This window comes from Colobus angolensis, unplaced genomic scaffold (genome assembly GCF_000951035.1).
Source record: "Colobus angolensis palliatus isolate OR3802 unplaced genomic scaffold, Cang.pa_1.0 Scaffold48, whole genome shotgun sequence".
Lineage (NCBI taxonomy): Eukaryota > Metazoa > Chordata > Mammalia > Primates > Cercopithecidae > Colobus > Colobus angolensis.
This window is the reverse complement of record NW_012118265.1, coordinates 14,250,010-14,268,428: the sequence shown is the minus strand read 5'-3', so window position 1 is coordinate 14,268,428 and position 18,419 is coordinate 14,250,010. Positions and strand designations below refer to the sequence as shown.

The 18,419-nt window shown below is 37.1% G+C and overlaps 1 protein-coding gene across 1 annotated transcript in view; it reads left to right on the top strand.

The window, feature by feature from the left end:
• The window catches only part of KPNA4 (karyopherin alpha 4 (importin alpha 3)), a 59,949-nt gene extending 41,772 nt beyond the window's left edge, over positions 1 to 18,177 (top strand). Inside the window, exons 12-17 of the mRNA XM_011959073.1 lie at positions 3,960 to 4,088; positions 5,362 to 5,466; positions 9,717 to 9,788; positions 11,297 to 11,459; positions 14,822 to 14,916; positions 17,983 to 18,177. Coding sequence (XP_011814463.1) covers positions 3,960 to 4,088; positions 5,362 to 5,466; positions 9,717 to 9,788; positions 11,297 to 11,459; positions 14,822 to 14,916; positions 17,983 to 18,081 — 663 coding nt within the window. The 3' untranslated portion in view covers positions 18,082 to 18,177. The remainder of the gene's footprint in view (positions 1 to 3,959; positions 4,089 to 5,361; positions 5,467 to 9,716; positions 9,789 to 11,296; positions 11,460 to 14,821; positions 14,917 to 17,982) is intronic.
• The last annotated feature ends 242 nt before the right edge of the window (positions 18,178 to 18,419 follow it).

The following is an 18,419-nucleotide window of genomic DNA, read 5'->3' as shown; positions in this document are numbered from 1 at the left end:
ACTTACGTCTTGGTACAGAATTTTGGTTTGTATTTTGTTTTTTGTTTTTCCAGAATGTATCTTCAGTTTTCATAATGGACTTCATTAAGAATCTATAGGGCTTGGAATTTACCTTTAGCCAGTGCTCAAGGAAAGTTGAAATTCTCTACTCTACCTGACACCTTAGAGAGATTTTCTTATACTTTTTAACTTTCATGCCATAATATCATAAAATAAAATAGTGTAATGGAACCCCATGTAGCTTTTTTCTCTGTATCTCTACTCCTCCAAATTTATTTTGATACAAATTCCAGATATCATTTTACGCAGCTTGCAGCTCTAAAATTTAAGCCTATTTTTTAACATAACCACAATACCACCTGTAGACTTTTTAAAACCTTAATGTTAAATATTCAGTCAGTATCTGGATTTTATTTACTGCTTCATTATTTTTTTCACAATTTTACTAAATCAGTATCCAGATAAAGATCACACATTGCATCTACTGGCTGTATATTTTAAGCCTCTTTTACTGTGCAACTTTCTTTTCCTTTCTTTTATCTTTCCTCTTTTCAATTTATTTGTTAAAGAAGCTGGATTACTACAAAACATTTTTGGAAGACATTAAAGAAGACCTAAATAAATGGAAAGACATTCATGTTCATGGATTGTCTGATATTATTAGGATGCCCATGCTTCCCAAGTTTGTCTACAGATTAAACGCAATCCCTCTTAAAATCCCATGTGCTTTTGGTTTTTGACAGAATTTTACTAAGGGGGATCTTAAAATCCATATGGAAATATAAGGGTCCTAGAAATAGCCAAATGATCTTGAAGAAGAACAAAGTTTGAGGACTTCTCATTTTCAAAACACTACAAAGCTACAGTAAATAAAATTTTGTGATATTGGCATAAATATAGATATGCAGATCAATGAGATAGAATCAAGAGTTCAGAAATAAACCTATACATTTTATGATTAGTTGATTTACTTTTTTTTTTTTTTGTGAGACAGAGTCTTGCTCTGTTGCCCAGGCTGGAGTGCAATGGCACAATCTTGGCTCATTACAGCCTCCGCCTCCCAGGTTCAAGCAATTCTCCTGCCTCAGCCTCCCAAGTAACTGGGATTACAGGTGCCTGCCACCACGCCCGGCTGATTTTTTGTATTTTTAGTAGAGATGGGGTTTCATCGTGTTGGCCAGGCTGGTCTCGAACTCCTGACTCAGGTGATCTGCCCACCTCGGCCTCCCAAAGTGCTGGGAGTACAAGCATGAGCCACCTCGCCCGGCCGGTTGATTTTCAGTAAGGATACCAAGCCAATTCATTGGGGAAAGAATAACCTTTTCAACAAATGGGCAAGAACGACTGGATATCGACAAGTAAAATAATGAAGTTGGACCCCTACTTCATACTATATGCAAAAACTCAGAATAGATCAAACACCTGAACATAAAATCTAAAAATGTAAACCTCTTAGAAGAAAAATACCGGCATAAATTTTTATGACCCTAGATTAGACAGTGGTTTCTAAGATACGACACCACAAGCCACCAAAGAAAAAGAATTGATAAGTCAGGCTTCACAAAACTTAAAAACGTGTGTGTGCTTCAAAGAACACCATCAAGAAAGTGAGAAGACAACACGTAGAATAGAAGAGAATAGGTATTAGAAAATTATGTATTGCCAAAGGGATTTACATCTAAAATATTTAATATATTAAGAACTGTTACTACTCAAAAATAGACAACTCAGTTTTTAACTGGGCAAAATATTTGAGTAAACAGGCTTCTAAAGAAGATAAAACAAATGGTCAGTAAGCACATGAAAAGAAGCTCAACATCATTAGTCATTAAGGAAATGCAAATTAAAGCCACAGTGAGATACTACTTCACACCTACCAGGATGTAAGCTATAGTTAGGAAGACAATAACAAACTTTTGGTGAGGGTGTAAGAAACTAGAATTGGTATATACTGCTGTTAAGAATATAAAATGGTACAGCTGCTTTGGAATATAGTTTTGGCAGTGCCTGAAAAAGTTAAACATAAGGTTGCAATATGAACTATTAATTACTCTTAGGTAGATACCCAAGAGAAATGAAAATGCATATCCACACAAAAATTTGTACACAAGCATTCACAGCAGCGTTATTTATAATAGCCAAAAAATGAAAAAAATTCGAACGTCAGCCAATGAATGGTTAAATAAAATATGATACATTCACAAAGTGAAATATTATTTGGTCTTAAAAAGGAACGAAGTACTGATGCATGCTGTAACATGACCTTTTACAACATTATGTGAAATGAGAGAAGCTAGACACAAAAGGCCAAATATGTTTTGATTTTGTTAATATGAAGTGCCCAAGATAGCCAAAATCTTAGAGACAGGCATAGTGTCTTCCAGAGACATAGGGATGAAGGCAGTGTGGGAGTGACTACTAATGGATACAGGTGTTCTTTTGGGGGGTGATCAAAAAGTGTTCCGGAATTAGATACTTGTAATAGTTACACAACTCTGAATATATTAACTACTGAATTGTACACTTTGAAAGGGTAAATTTTATGTTACATGAATTATATCACAATTTTTTCAAAAACTTGGATCATTTGTCATATAGAAAGGAAAATTAGAGTAAAAAGCTTTACTTAACGGGAAATGACCTCATGCAACCACAGAAAAATAATCGATAATTCAAATTCATACCATGGTGAAATCTCATGTTAAGCAGGTGTCTGCTTTCCTTCAGAAAAGCACTATGTTTGTTTTTTGTCTTTTTGTTTTTGACAGGGTCTTATTCTGTTCTCCAGGCTGGAGTACAGTGGTGTGATCACAGCTCACTTCAGCCTGGACCTCCCAGGCTCAAGCAATCCTCCCACCTCAGTCTCCCGAGTAGCTGGGACTACAGTCTCGTGCCACCACACCCAGCTAATTTTTTGTAGAGACAGGGTTTTGTCATGTTGCTTAGCCTGGTGTCAAACACCTAGGCTTAATTAAGTGTTCCACCCACCTCAGCCTTCCAAAGTGCTGTAATTACAGGTGTGAGCCACTACACCTAGCTGTTTTTATTTTTTCAACACTAAATCTAAATTTCTGTCTTCTTTTTTTATGGCACTGTCTAAAATTATCCTTCTTACTTGTTTATTGACTCCTCTCTTACGATAATATAAGCTCTGTAAGAGCTGGAACATATATCTATCTTCACGTCTCTGTTGCTACGTCAATGCCTGACACTAAGTGCTCAAAAACAATAGGTTTGTTGGAGCAGGGTGCAGTGGCTCAGGCCTGTAATCCCGGTACTTTGGGAGGCCAAGGCAGGCGGATCACCCAAAGTCTGGAGTTCGAGACCAGCCTGGCCAACGTGGCAAACCCCCATCTCTCCTAAAAATTAATTACAAAATTAGCCAGGCGTGGTGGCGTGTGCCTATAATCCCAGCTGCTTGGCAGGCTGAGTCAGGAGAATCGCTTGAACCTGGGAGGTAGAGGTTGCAGTGAGCCGAGATCAAGCCACTGCACTCCAGCCTGGGCGACAGAGTGAGACTCTGTCTCAAAAAAAAACAGGTTTGTTGGAAGAAATAATGAGTGAATGAATGCATTTATCTTTTATAAGGTGCCTAACAAGCCTTTTAATAAGGAGTGTTTCGGCTGGGCACAATGGCCCATGCCTATAATCCCAGCACTTTCGGAGGCTGAGGCAGGCAGATCCCTTGAGCCTAGGAATTCGAGACCAGCCTGGGCAACATGGTGAAACTCTGTGTCTACAAAAAATACAAAAATTAGCCAGGCAGGGTCGTGCACTGCTGTAATCCCAGCTACTCTGGAGGCTGGGGTGGGAGGATCGCTTGAGCCTGAGAGGCAGAGGTTGCAGTGAGCTGAGATTGCACCACTGCACTCCACCCTGGGGACAGAGCAAGACCTTGTCTCAAAAAAAAAAAAAAAAAAAGTATTTCACATAGAACATCATCTCATTGTGCATTTCAGACTGCTGCACTTAGAGCTGTGGGCAACATTGTTACTGGAACTGATGAGCAAATACAAGTAGTTTTGAACTGTGATGCTCTTTCACACTTCCCAGCACTCCTGACACATCCCAAAGAGAAAATTAATAAAGTAAGTACTATTAAATACTACTAAATAAATTGCACTTAAAATGTCAGCAGTTTTTATTTGTAAAATTAGAGTCTTAGAAATGTCTGTAATATTGATTCTTAATACAAGCTGTCATTTAGACATCAAGAGAAAATAAAAATTTTATTCTATAACAAGCATTAATAAATTATTTTTTGATATATAAGACCAGTTATGAAAAGTGGTATTTTGGCTCTCTCGGAAATGATGAAATAGAGATAATTGGGTGTTGAATGTTGTATGACTGGAAATTTTTAATATGTATGTTACATAATTCTTAGAAGTTTAGTGTTTTATAGGTACTTAATAGAGAATAGTGTGTATGCATGCATGTGTGCTTGTGGTGGCTATGGAAAGGGGGCACTGACTGGTGATGCTGATATTGGAGTGCATCTGAGGCTGTTGTAGAAATAACATGGGTTGTTGATTACAATGTTGCCAATGATTATAACCCAAGAACAGCTCACCTAACTAGCCTGGCACCCTAAAATCTCTAACAGGTTCATTAAAATGGTCCTGTGATCTGATCCAAAAGAGCCTAGTATACATTAGCTAATAACTAATTTTTTTTAGAGTAAAACTTATTAGTTATCTATGATTATAATGCTTAAGGCCACCATTATCTTGTCAGAAGTAGCACCAACTGTGATGTAAAGAGTAACAAAAAGATTATTAAGATAGACCAATAAAGCAATCAAACATCTAGTTCCACTTTTCCTTGAGAGAAATGATGCAGTGAATGACTATTACAAATAAGTATACTAAAACAATGTACTATTTTGTTTTTTATGTCTCCATTATTGTGGATAATTGATATTTATCTACTTCAGCTAACATTCTTCATCAGAAGAGAGTGGAGAATAAAGCACATTATGTGAGGGAAGGGCACTGAATCTTATTTACGGCTGCTTTAGGATTTGTATTATACTCATTCATATTTGCTCATTCATTATTTCATATTTGCTCATTCAAATTTCTTCAGCCAGGCTTGAGTCACACTATTTGGGAGCATTGTTTTCAAGAATTCTTCAGAATTCTTGAAATTAGTTTATTGTGATTTGAATTAGGTCCATTAGCTATTTGTCCAAAGAAAATATGGAAAGGGGTGTAAAGGAATTGAGATTCCTGATATTTTTATTATGGAGCTCATTTCATAATAAAATCATTGGGACAGTGTAGTGAATGCTTTTTTTTCTTAGTTCATATGCACATTTTATTTTTTAATGAGAAATGTTCAAATGCTCTTGTTCTGCAGGAAGCAGTGTGGTTCCTCTCCAACATCACTGCAGGAAATCAGCAGCAGGTACAGGCAGTAATTGATGCCAATCTTGTACCAATGATAATACACCTTTTGGATAAGGTAAGAAAATCATGTTGTATGTATCATGTATCTCATGTAAGGGGAAGGGGATTTAAATCTAAGACATTATGTGAATTTATACTTTTCTGTTTAATTAGAAGCTATACAGTGGCATGAATACAGTAAAGTAATATTAACATTACAACTTTTGAACCTAGCAGTTTTTATATACAAGAAACTTTTTGGGGGGTTGGGGGCAAATCCTAGCCCTTTCTCTCTATCATTCTTTTACCAAAATTGCCATTATCTTAGGCCATACTAAAATTTCATATTGTTACTGTTGATAATAAATGCTTACATAGTATTCTAAGCACTTTACATACATTACCTCATTTAATGAGATTAAGCCTATAAGATTAGGGATTATCCCCACTTGATAGATGAAGAAACCCTGGTATAGACAAATAAATTGTCCAAAATCAGATAGGAAATAAGTATGCTATTGTATGCCATATCATCTCTCATCCTCATATTAGCATTTGGGAGAAACAGCTTATCACAATTACAGCATGAGGGTGGGTGCAGTGGCTCTCACCTATAATCCCAGCAGTCTGGGAGGCCAAAGCAGGAGGGTCACTTGAGCCCAGGAGTTCAAGACCAACCTGGGCAACATAGGGGGACTCCATCTCTACAAAAAGTTTTTCAAAAAAAGAAATCAGCCAGGTATGGTAGCATGTGCCTGTGGTTCCAGCTACTCAGGAGGCTACGGTGGGAGGATCATTTGAATCCGGGAGGTTGAGGCTGTTGTGAGCCACGGTCATGCCACTGCATTCCAGCCTGAGTGACAGAGCAAGACCGTGTCTCAAAAAAAAAAAACACACACACACACATAAAGTAGAAGAAACAATCACAGCATGAGGATTCTGAACACTGATCTGTAATTAAAGAGAAGATAAATCTGTTTCTCTGTGTTTCCTGTAAATCGAGTTCAGTTTTTTAGGCAAGAATATGTCATGCATAACTCTTATTTCCTAATGATTCACATAGGAGACACAATCTGTCTTACATGTGGTGATATTAAGATTGACGACTGACCTCAGGTGTTACAGCCTATTCCAGCTGATGGTTATAAAGTTATCCATTAATCTTTCACCTGTGGTTTTTAGGTAGCATTGATGATCATTATTAGGATCCCTTGTTTTACTAGGAGTTGCAAAATGGTGACTTTCTAATTCTGTCATTTTTTGTGTATTGGCCATGATTCTTTAGTAAAGAACTTGTCTTGTTTTTTGTTTTTGTTTTTGTTTTTGTTTTTTTTAGACGGTCTCGCTGTCACCCAAGCTGGAGTGCAGTGACACGATCTTGGCTCACTGGCAATCTCTGCCTCCCGGGTTTAGGTGATTCTTGTGTGTCAGCCTCCCAAGGAGCTGGGACTACAGGCGCACGCCACCACACCCAGCTAATTTTTGTATTTTTAGTAGAGATGAGGTTTCACCATGTTGGCCAGGCTGGTCTCCAACTCCTGACCTCAAGTGATCCACCCACCTCAGCCTTCCAAAGTGGTGGGATTACAGGTGTGAGCCATCCACACCCGGCCAAGAGCATTTCTTTCTCAGCTGTTGTTTATTAATACTGTGAAATATAGTTCATTTAGGATAGGCAAGATAAGTGTTTGATTCTTTGTCCTTATCAGTCATTTTTTAGAATGACACATTTCCTAATAACCTTGAAAGCAGACCAGAGTAGATTTTTTTTAGTGTCATTTGGAAATTACGAGTTTTTAAAATATATTTTGCAAGTTTTAATCCATTTTAGTTGTTACTCTTTTTGACACTCTGTTCCTGACCAACAGGGAACCTCTTAGAATTGGTGACCTGTGTCTTTTATGTTATCACTAGTTTTTGGGAGCTACACCTTTTGGATATGATATGATTCCCAGCCTATCTTACATGTTTTCTGATCTAGAACTGGAATTAACTATTTTTCTATGATATCTTGATTTTGTTTTATAGAGAATGGTGTTTAAGGATCATATTTCAGCTATAAAGGTGATCATTGTTACAGTGTTGTCATTTTTTCTAGGTCTGAGTAAACAAAGTAAATGATAGGCATTGTTGTAGAAAGTGAAAGATGAGTTCAGGAACATGAGAGTTCATAAAAAATGAATCATGAATGAAAGGAAGCTATTAAATATTATTGGATATTTAACATAACAGGGTGTTTAATTTTTATTCCTCTGATTTTATATTTACATCTCTTTTATGCTGAAAATCTTCCTAAAAACATTAACATAATTATTTTTCTTATATATTGGTATGTTTAGATCTGTGGATATATGTCAATATACATTATTTTTAAGTACATCATTGATGACATATATCCCAGACCAAAAAAAAATCCTGATTTTCAGCATGAGACAAAAGAGATGCAAATACATATTTTGAGATATATATATTAAAAAAATAAAAAACAAAGCCATATTGCCCCTGACAGCATGACTACTGAATGTACTTTTAAGATTTCTTTGACATTTGTTTGCCTTTAGAATATATTTCTTCAGTAATGTACTTAAAAACAATGTCACTTCCATAGCACTATATAGAAGACTTCTTTATTCCTTGTTTGTTTGTTTTTTTTCTTATTCCTTGTTTTTCTTACCCCTTTCATAGCTACATAGTATTGCATTGTACGGATGCCCTATAATGTATTAAGTCAATCCATTATTGATGATATTTGAGATGTTTCCAGTGTTTGTTGTTAAACAGAACTTTAAAGAATAGCTGCCAGGTGCAGTGGCTCATGCCTGTAATCCCAACACTTTGGGAGGCCGAGGCGGACAGATCACGAGGTCAGGAGATCGAGACCATCCTGGCTAACATGACGAAACCCCATCTGTACTAAAAATACAAAAATTAGCCGGATGTGGTGGTGGGTGCCTGTAGTCCCAGCTACTCGGGAGGCTGAGGCAGGAGAATGGCATGAACCCAGGAGGCAGAGCTTGCAGTGAGCCAAGATTGTGCCACTGCACACTACAGCCTAGGCGTCAGAGCGAGACCTATCTCAGTAAATAAATAAATAAAAGAATAGCTTGTGGCTGGGTGCAGTGGCTCACACCTGTAATCCCAGCACTTGGGAGACTGAGGCGGGCAGATCAGTTGAGGTCAGGGGTTCAAGACCAGCCTGGCCAACATGGGGAAATCTCGTCTCTACCAAAAAATACAAAAACTAGCCAGGCGTGGTGGTACATGCCTGTAGTTCCAGCTACTCAGCAGACTGAGGTGGGAGAATCACTTGAACCCGGGAGGTGGAGGTTACAGTGAGCTGAGATTGTGCCACTGCATTCCAGCCTAGGCAACAGCGAGATCCTCTCAAAAAAAAAAAAAAAGAATAGCTTGTAAGTTTTTTTTAATGTTTTTGCCCAGTTATATTTGGGATTACTGGATCTACAGATAAACATATATGTAAATTTTGCTATTATAGGGCTAATTCCCCTCTATAAGAATTATGCCATTTTATATTCCTACCAGCCTCACACACAAATATTTAGATTTTCTTATTCTGATAAATATGAAAGGAGATATGGATATTTTAATTTGCATTTCTTTTACTTATATGGTTTTTTAATACATCATAAGCATTTTTTCAGGTTGCCAGTTGTCTTAATATTTAATAGTTGCTTATTCAGTAGATTTACCATAATAAGACAATTATACTTATTGAGAATTTTAGTTGTTTTTACTTTCTGGCTCTTATGGTGCTGTGATAACCATATATAGAAAGATACTACTCTGCTTTATATTATTTTCTTGGTGAATTCTCAAAAATGAGATTATGAAGTTTATATATATGAATTTTTTAATGACTTTTAAATATTTCTTCATTTCATATTTGAAAGGCAATGTATAACATCTTGATCATAGTTTCATTAATGGTGGGTATCATTTTTGTGTGTAAAAGCTTTGTATGTAAAAGAATATGTTAGTTTACATGACTCTAGTGATATTGTAGATTTTTAAATTTTTTTCTTTACTATTTTTATTTCATTTTATCACCAACTTCATTTAATCTGATATTATTAAATAATAATACCAACTCAGTTTGTATCCAGGAGAGTTCACAGAAAAGTGTCTCCATGTATTTAGGGTAGATTGGGTATAGTTCAAAGACCTGTCTTAAGAAAAAATGATGTATACAGAAAGACTAAAAGGAGACCTTGGGAAATAAGCAGTTGAAAAATCATCACAGCAAACATTTTTTCCAGTTTACTCTATGTGGCAATTTTTATAGCCTTTTGCTTTGCCTTTTTACAGGGGGATTTTGGCACTCAAAAAGAAGCTGCTTGGGCCATAAGTAACTTAACAATTAGTGGAAGGAAAGATCAAGTAAGTTGAGCTTTTCAAAATGTATTTCTCAAAACTGGTAAAATAAAAGTACAGGTAATTTTGATTTAGATTTGAGTAAGTTATAATTTAAAATAATAGCAACACTCTGGGAGGCCGAGGCCAGGAGTTTGTGACTGGCCTGGGCATCACAGTGAGACCACATCTCTATTAAAAAAACAAAATAATAGCAAGATAACAGCTACTAACTTTTATATAACAGGTATATAACTTTCTTTTTCACATAGAAGTATCACCTTGACTTCCTTTAGTCATACTTCATAGAAGTGTTCTTTTTCCCAATTTGTTGGCCTACAAGAATTTTTTAATCTGTGGTAAAATTGAGGCCCCTATAGTCAGGAATTTTTTGTTTTGTTTTTTTTTTAACAGTATTAGAAATGAACAGACTTCTTAAGTTAATATGGAAGAAAGAAAGTGCATCACAGATTCTCCTAAAAAATGAACAACAACAACAAACAGTAAAAAGACAGCAACAATAACAAATTCAGCAGCAAACCAAACAAGGAATTAAAAACTCAACCAGATGGCTAGGACTTAGGAACTAGGGTGAGGAATATAAGATGTCTAGGAAAGGAGGCACCCACTCTCAGGTCGTGCAGGTGACAAAGCTTAACATTGTACCAACTGGCAAAGGAAAAGCAGTTTTAAAGAGGTGAGATCTGTTTCACAGAGTAGGTAAAAACAAATTTAGAGCTGAATAGCAGGAAATTGATAACTGTAACAAAAAAGTTGTGGACTGGTGGTTATCAGTGAATTCACATAAATACAGAGCAGAACAGAAATACTAATATAATGCATGGAAATTATAACTAATGAAATATTGAAATCATTGGAAAATATTATGAAATCAATAGAATAGTGAATTGAGAAGTAGCCAGGCACATGAGAGCCACTGGATGCTGTCACATTGAACCGTTATAGTTTTTTGAAACTAGTATCCAGGCTGGATGCAGTGGCTCATGCATGTAATCCTAGCATTTTGTGAGGCCGAGGCAGGAGGATCTCTTGAGTTCCGGAGTTTAAGACCAGCCCGGGCAACATAGTGAGACCCCATCTCTGTATATTAAATAAATAAATAAATAAATCTTGGGTAACATAGTGAGACCCCATCTCTATATATTAAATTAATTGATTTAATTAAATAAAAATAGCATACAGCCTCCATTAACAGCCTCCTCAACTGATTTCATAATTTCTTACTCTTAAAGGGAAAAAGATCTTTGCGGGAAATATTTCTTATGGCAAAGAAATGTTTAATATGAAGTTGAGTAATTCCTTTAACTTTATGTTGTTTTTTTCTAAGTTCAGGAAAAAGGAAACTAAATTTTTTAAAAAAGGAGGTTAGATTAATAATGTAGACACACTTAACATGAGAGAGATGAAGTCATATTTCTATACTCAAAATTTCAAAATCAAAATTATTCCAGTGAGATAACATGGCACACAAAGTTTACCTATATTGCATTATTTTATGTTGTTTTTTTCTTCAGGTGGCTTACCTTATCCAGCAAAATGTTATCCCACCTTTTTGCAACTTGCTGACTGTAAAAGATGCACAAGTTGTGCAAGTAGTACTCGATGGACTAAGTAATATATTAAAAATGGCTGAAGATGAGGCAGAAACCATAGGCAATCTTATAGAAGAATGTGGAGGTAAGTTTATTATAAGCTCTTATTCCACTTCTTAATGTTCTCTTTGTAACTACCTTTATTTGCCGACTAATAGAGCACATCTATATTTTTCTTAGATATTCAAGTAACAGAATAAAGTCAATATTACATTTTATATGTATAGTCCTGCTCAGCCTCTTACATATGCTTAGGTAACTGAATTGCTGCCATATATTGAACAGGCACTGTGATAAGTTATTGGGAAGGCAGTGGTAAACAAGACACAGTCCTTGACCTCAAGGCATGTAGTCTAGTCTTGATAAATATGAACTGATGTAATGTACTAATTACCCTAATAGAAATGTACAACAAAATGGGATGCCTAATCCATTCTGGAAGAAGCAGGAAGTGCACCTGAGCTGGATTTTGAGAGATGAATAAGGATTAATAAAGTAAAAAGGGATGAAAGGTGTTCCAGGCAGAGATAACACCATGAGCAAAGTCTGAGGTGAGAAATAGCATTCAGCAAATTATAAGTAGTTCAGTGTTGCTGAATCACACAGTATGGGGTAGAAACCACCAAGAGACAAAGCTGGAGAAGTAACCAGCATCCTGTGAAGGTGTTTTTTTTTTTGAGACAGAGTGTTGCTCTGTTGCCCAGGCTGGAGTGTGGTGGCACGATCTCGGCTCACTGCAACCTCTGCCTCCCAAGTTCAAACAATTCTGCCTCAGCCTCCTGAATAGCTGGTATTACAGGTGCCTGCCACCACGCCCAGCTAATTTTTTGCATTTTTTTTTTTTTTTTTTGAGACAGAGTGTTGCTCTGTTGCCCAGGCTGGAGTGTGGTGGCGCGATCTCGGCTCACTGCAAGCTCCGCCTCCCGGGTTTACGCCATTCTCCTACCTCAGCCTCTCGTGTAGCTGGGACTACAGGCGCCCGCCACCTCGCCCGGCTAGTTTTTTGTATTTTTTAGTAGAGACGGGGTTTCACCGTGTAGGCCAGGATGGGCTCGATCTCCTGACCTCGTGATCCACCCGTCTCGGCCTCCCAAAGTGCTGGGATTACAGGCTTGAGCCACCGCGCCCGGCCAATTTTTTGCATTTTTGATAGAGACGGGGTTTCACCATGTTGGTCAGGCTGCTCTTGAACTCCTGACCTCAGGTGATCCACTGGCCTTGGCCTCCCAGAGTGCTGAGATTACAGGCGTGAGCCACTGCGCCCGGCCTCCTGTGAAGTCTTAAGCTTTATGGCACAGCAGATGCTTTATTCTTTAGGGCAGTAGTTTCCAAACATGGCCATGTACCAGAGCCTCCTGGAATGTAAACAATACTTACTAGCTTTCATGTCTTAGAGTTAATATACAGACAGAACATAAAAGTTTCAAATGTGGCTGTGTAACACAATGTAAATGTTACCTATCTGGATAAGCATAAAAGTAAAGGTATTTCTGACAGAAGGTGAAAAGTTAATGAAAAGAGAGGTAACTGCAAAAGTAGGAGAACCCATAACTTCAGCTAAGTGGGAATGTTGAGAGGCTTCAAAATTAATGTAATAAGAAAAGATATACTTAAAGTTACTAAAGTGACTGATAGAACAACAACAATAAAAAAATCTGTGACTATCAAGTTAGGAACAAGAGATGGGGAATAGTGTTACAGAACTAATTAAGTAACAAAAAATAACAATAGGAATACTTAATTATTTTTACTACTTGATTTTTTTTAACTTGTAAACATTTTAATTACTAAAATATCTTTATACATTCAAATAAAAATATGAGTTCTTGGACATTGTCTTCCTCATTGGAGGTAAGACCCAGGAATCCCCAGTGGATTGTGCCACAGCAGGTGACAGGCCATTGGTGATTGATCTAGGGGATGGGTATGTTCAGATGGAACATGGATAGCTGGGAAATGAAGCCTTTGGAATGACGGCTTGAAATGAAATGAAGACAGGAGGCAGGAAGAGACCAGTTAAGAAAGTATTTATGGCCGGGCGCGGTGGCTCACACCTGTAATCCCAGCACTTTGGGAGGCCGAGGCAGGCAGATCACTTGAGGCCAGAAGCTCAAGAACAGCCTGGTCAGCATGATGAAACCTCGTGTCTACTAAAAATATAAAAAATTAGCCGGGCATGGTGACACACACCTGTAATCCTAGCTGTTCTGGAGGCTGAGGCACGAGAATCGTTTGAACCCAGGAGGCAGAGGCTGCAGTGAGCCCCGAGATCATGCCACTGTACTCCAGCCTGGGCGACAGAGTGAGACTCTGTCTCAAAAAAAAAAAAAAAAAAGGTAAGTATATAGTGGCCAAGCCACAATAAATGAAGGCAGTCTTAATAATAGAGACAAAGGGGAGATGAGGAGATTTAAAGTCCAGTGGATGGACTTTCAAGTCTTTGAGGTTTGATTGTGGGATACCGAGGGAAAGGGAAACTTGGGCTTTCTCTTAGATTTCAAGCTATTGTTGATTATCACCAAGTAAGAATACAACTGTAGGATGAACCGTTTAAATGAGGAAGGCAAATAACAAATTGTGTTTTGGACAGTTTGAGTTTTAGGTAGCTATGAAATTTCCTGGTAGAATTACACAAGCATTTTAATTTTATGCATGTGAAGCTCAGAAAATAAATGAAGCTATAAATTTGCAAGTCCTCAGCCTATATGTAGTAGCCAAATTTTTTAATGGGAAGATCACCACAATGAGTGTGTAGGTGAGAAATGAGGCTAAGATAACTTCCTCCATTTAAGAAATGGATAGAGGAAGAACACTCATGAAGGGGCAATTTCATTTTTCTCAAAGACTTTAAAATTATTTTTCCTCTAAAGTAAAACAGGATCCAATTTGCATATCAGCAAGTTAAGTATGTACTTTTTAGTGTTTCTGCCTATAATTCTCATTAATGTTTGCAGGGAAAATTATCTTTTCCCCTGAAATACTGTGTTAGATCTTCATCATTTTCCAGTAAACTTAACAGGTATCTTAAGCATCATATTTATTAACCACCAGTATTTTTAATTTTTTTTTTCATACATGCTCAGTAGAAAAACTTGGCAGGTGCTGGAAAGTAGGAAGATTCTGCTTTTTACTTAAACAAATGGAATTTTACATGTTATTACTGGTTATAAAGATTGGTTATGTATTCTGATGAATAGGCAGATGTCTCATTACTTACACATTTACATTTACAAGCAGTTAGATACTCAGGTTGTTCATTTTAAGATAAATATGCTATATCTTTGTGCATAAAAATTTTTTATATTTAAGATTCACCTTTAAATTCCAAAAAATTGTAATTCAAAAAATTTGCAATTCAGAAATTGGGTTATGTGTTCCAAAGATTATTCTAACTTGTCACTGCTCTTTAAATATTACTGTTGTTTCACATTACAAAATTTCTTGCAGGACTGGAGAAAATTGAACAACTTCAAAATCATGAAAATGAAGACATCTACAAATTGGCCTATGAGATCATTGATCAGTTCTTCTCTTCAGATGATGTATTTAATAATTTTGTAGTTTTCTTAGTTTTGTATATAAACATAGATCTGGATGAAGTTATATATGTAGTAAGCTAGGGGGATGTACATGTATGTATTTTTTTGGAATGGAATTAAAATAGATGTATGACGGTAATGTCACCGGCTTTGAAAACATAAATATTTCAGTATTTTAAGATCCCTTCGGGGCATATTAGCTCTAATGGCAAGAAGATAAGGACTTTTTTAACCAAACTAGATGAGTCAGACTTTATTTTCACTTGATGTCTTTATAGTTCTCATTTTTTAAAATTGTCAATAGCATACCATATTTATAAACAAAACAGTGATACTAGTATATCCTATAATAAGTTCTTTATGACAGTAGTTAATCCACACTTGAATGGATGGTCACTGTTACTTTTATTTCATGACCAAAAACAAATATGAAAATAAATAAATAAGATGGAAATAAAAAGGTAAGGCACTGTATAATGTAAGGTATAGTATACAAAAATATCTTCAGATTGTTAGTAATAGTAGTGGAAATTAAAGTATTAACTTATTTTTAGTATTTCCTCTTTGGAAAAGTAATCTAAAATTAAACCAGTTGCTCCTTAGAAAATTTTATAGTGGTTCAATGCAGCCACCAGAGGATTTCTTCAATGATTTCTCAACTTTTCAAAGAATTAAGTATTTTACTGCATGCCTTTCCATATTATCAAAAAGAATAGAATGTTATTAAACATGTTGTTAAGCATGTATGGTTTGGACATTAACTTGACAAGGACAATATTAGAAAAGAAAATTATAGACTATTTACTTATAGTTGTCTAAGCTTAGTCCTATTTAGAATATAAGGCCAGTTAAACCAGAAATAAAATTCAGAAAAGGTTTTGTTTTGTTTTGTTTTAAGACGAGGCCCAGGCTGGAGTGCATTGGCACAGTCACAGCCCACTGCAACCTCCCCCTCCCTGGCTCAGGTGATCCTCCCACCTCAGCCTCCCAAATAGCTGGGATTACAAGTTCATGCCCCTATGCCCAGATAATTTTTTAAGTCTTTTTTAGAGACAAGATCTGTCTGTGTTGCCCTGGCTGATCTCAACTCCAGGAGTCGAACAGTCCTCCCATCTTGGCCTCCCAAAGTGCTGGGATTATAGGCATGAGCCACCACGCCCAGCCTGGCATATTCTTTTAAGGGTAACTTTGATCGTATGTCTTAAAGTTGGATTTTTGAAAATCATAATTTGCAATATGGTGACTAATTGTAATAGCCTTATAATTTCTTTTTTTTTTTTTTTTTTTTTGAGACGGAGTCTCGCTCTGTCGCCCGGGCTGGAGTGCAGTGGCCATATCTCAGCTCACTGCAAGCTCCGCCTCCCGGGTTTACGCCATTCTCCTGCCTCAGCCTCCCGTGTAGCTGGGACTACAGGCGCCCGCCACCTCGCCCAGCTAGTTTTTTGTATTTTTTAGTAGAGACGGGGTTTCACCGTGTTAGCCAGGATGGTCTCGATCTCCTGACTTCATGATCCACCCGTCTCAGCCTCCCAAAGTGCTGGGATTACAAGCTTGAGCCACTGTGCCTGGCCAGCCTTATAATTTCTAATACCTCAACATGTAGTTTTCGTTCTTGTCTTAGATTGTGAAAAGAATAATTCAGATGATATACATAGTTATAGGAAGTACACTGCAGGTTTGTAATATTGTGGAATTTCAAAAAGGAACTTTTAGGTGTAAAGCATGTAGAATAATGTATATAATAAGAATAACCATTATTAGCAGAACTATTATAGGTTGAGTATCCCTTATCTGAAACGCATGGGACCAGAACAGTTTTGGATTTTGGGTTTTTTTGAATTTTAGAATATTTGAATTATTTCTACCACTTGAGCATATGAAATTCAAAATGTTCCAATGAGCATTTCCTTTGAACATCATATTGGTGCCCAGAAAGTTTCAGATTTTGGAGTATTTTTTGTTTTGGACTTTCAGATTAGGGATACTCAATCTGTATTTTACTATTTTAAGCCCAAATACCATTTGTCTCCAATTGCTATTGAAAGATATACCAAAGATTCACTTACTTTCCAAAAGTGGTTGCATTAATTTTCTTTTTTAATGTCATTGTCTTTATGTACTTGCCCAGGGTTTTGTGTGGTTTTTTTGTTTGTTTGTTTTGTTTTGTTTTGTTTTTGAAACGGAGTCTTACTCTGTCACTCAGGCTGGAGTACAGTGGCACAATCTTGGCTCACTGCAACTTCTGCCTCCCAGGTTCAAGCAATTCTCCTGCCTCAACCTCCCAAGTAGCTGGGATTATAGGTGCACGTCGCCACGCCCAGCTAATTTTTGTATTTTTAGTAGAGATGGGGTTTCGCCACATTGTCCAGGCTGGTCTTGAACTCCTGACCTCAGGTGATCCACCCACTTCGGCCTCCCACAGTGCTGGGATTACAGACGTGAGCCACCGTGCCCAGCCGTACTTGCCCAGGTTTAAGGGAAATCGAGTACCAAATTTTGCATCCTCTATTTGAGACTTAGGGCCATCATTACTGTTCCTTCATTCTTTTGGAAAATGCCCATCTTACATATTCTTTTAAGTTTTTTCTCATTTTGGCATCCCTTGAGAAAAAGCCTTGAGTAGGCACAGTGGCTCACACCTGTAATCTCAACACTTTGGGAGGCCAAGGCAGGCAGATTGCTTGAGCTTAGGAGTTTGAGACCAGCCTGGGCAATATGGTGAAACTCCATCTCTACAAAAAATACAAAAATTAGCCAGACATGGTGGTGCACACCTGTAGTCCCAGCTACTCAGGAGGCTGAGGTGGGAGGATCACTTGAGCCCAAGAGGTTGAGGCTGCAATGAGCCATGTTTGTGCCACTGATCTCCAGCCTGGGTGACAGAGTAAGACCCCATTTCAAAAAAAAAACCTTTTATAAAGTGTTTCAGTTTTCTAAAGGATAGTAAGACAGTGTTGGCATTCATCATCTCTCCAGATTTTTTTTTTAAGGGTAAGGGAATTAGTACTGTAATACTATTTATATATTTTTTAAACTAATTATCACATTATTTTCCTTTTTTTCACCTAGATTGATGAAGACCCTAGCCTTGTTCCGGAGGCAATTCAAGGCGGAACATTTGGTTTCAATTCATCTGCCAATGTACCAACAGAAGGGTTCCAGTTTTAGAAAGATGTTGTGGAAGTTAGGTACAATGCAGCACTGAGATATATATATATATATATATATATATATACATATATATAAAAAGGTTTGATCCATCAAGCTTGGCTCATGGGATCTGCTGCTGCATTAAATCGGGAAAGAAAATGTGAAGATTTCATTTGGAATCACAGAAAATGCCCAAATGAGGTCAAGATGGCGAGTGGGTGCGAGTGAGAATGAGTGGCAAAATGTAATGAAAACTTTACATGAACGCTTATTTAGGTTGTTCAAAGTAAAAAGGGCTACAGGTCACAGATCGTCAGTGCCTGAGAAAGAACATTGACTTACTCTATATCAATTGA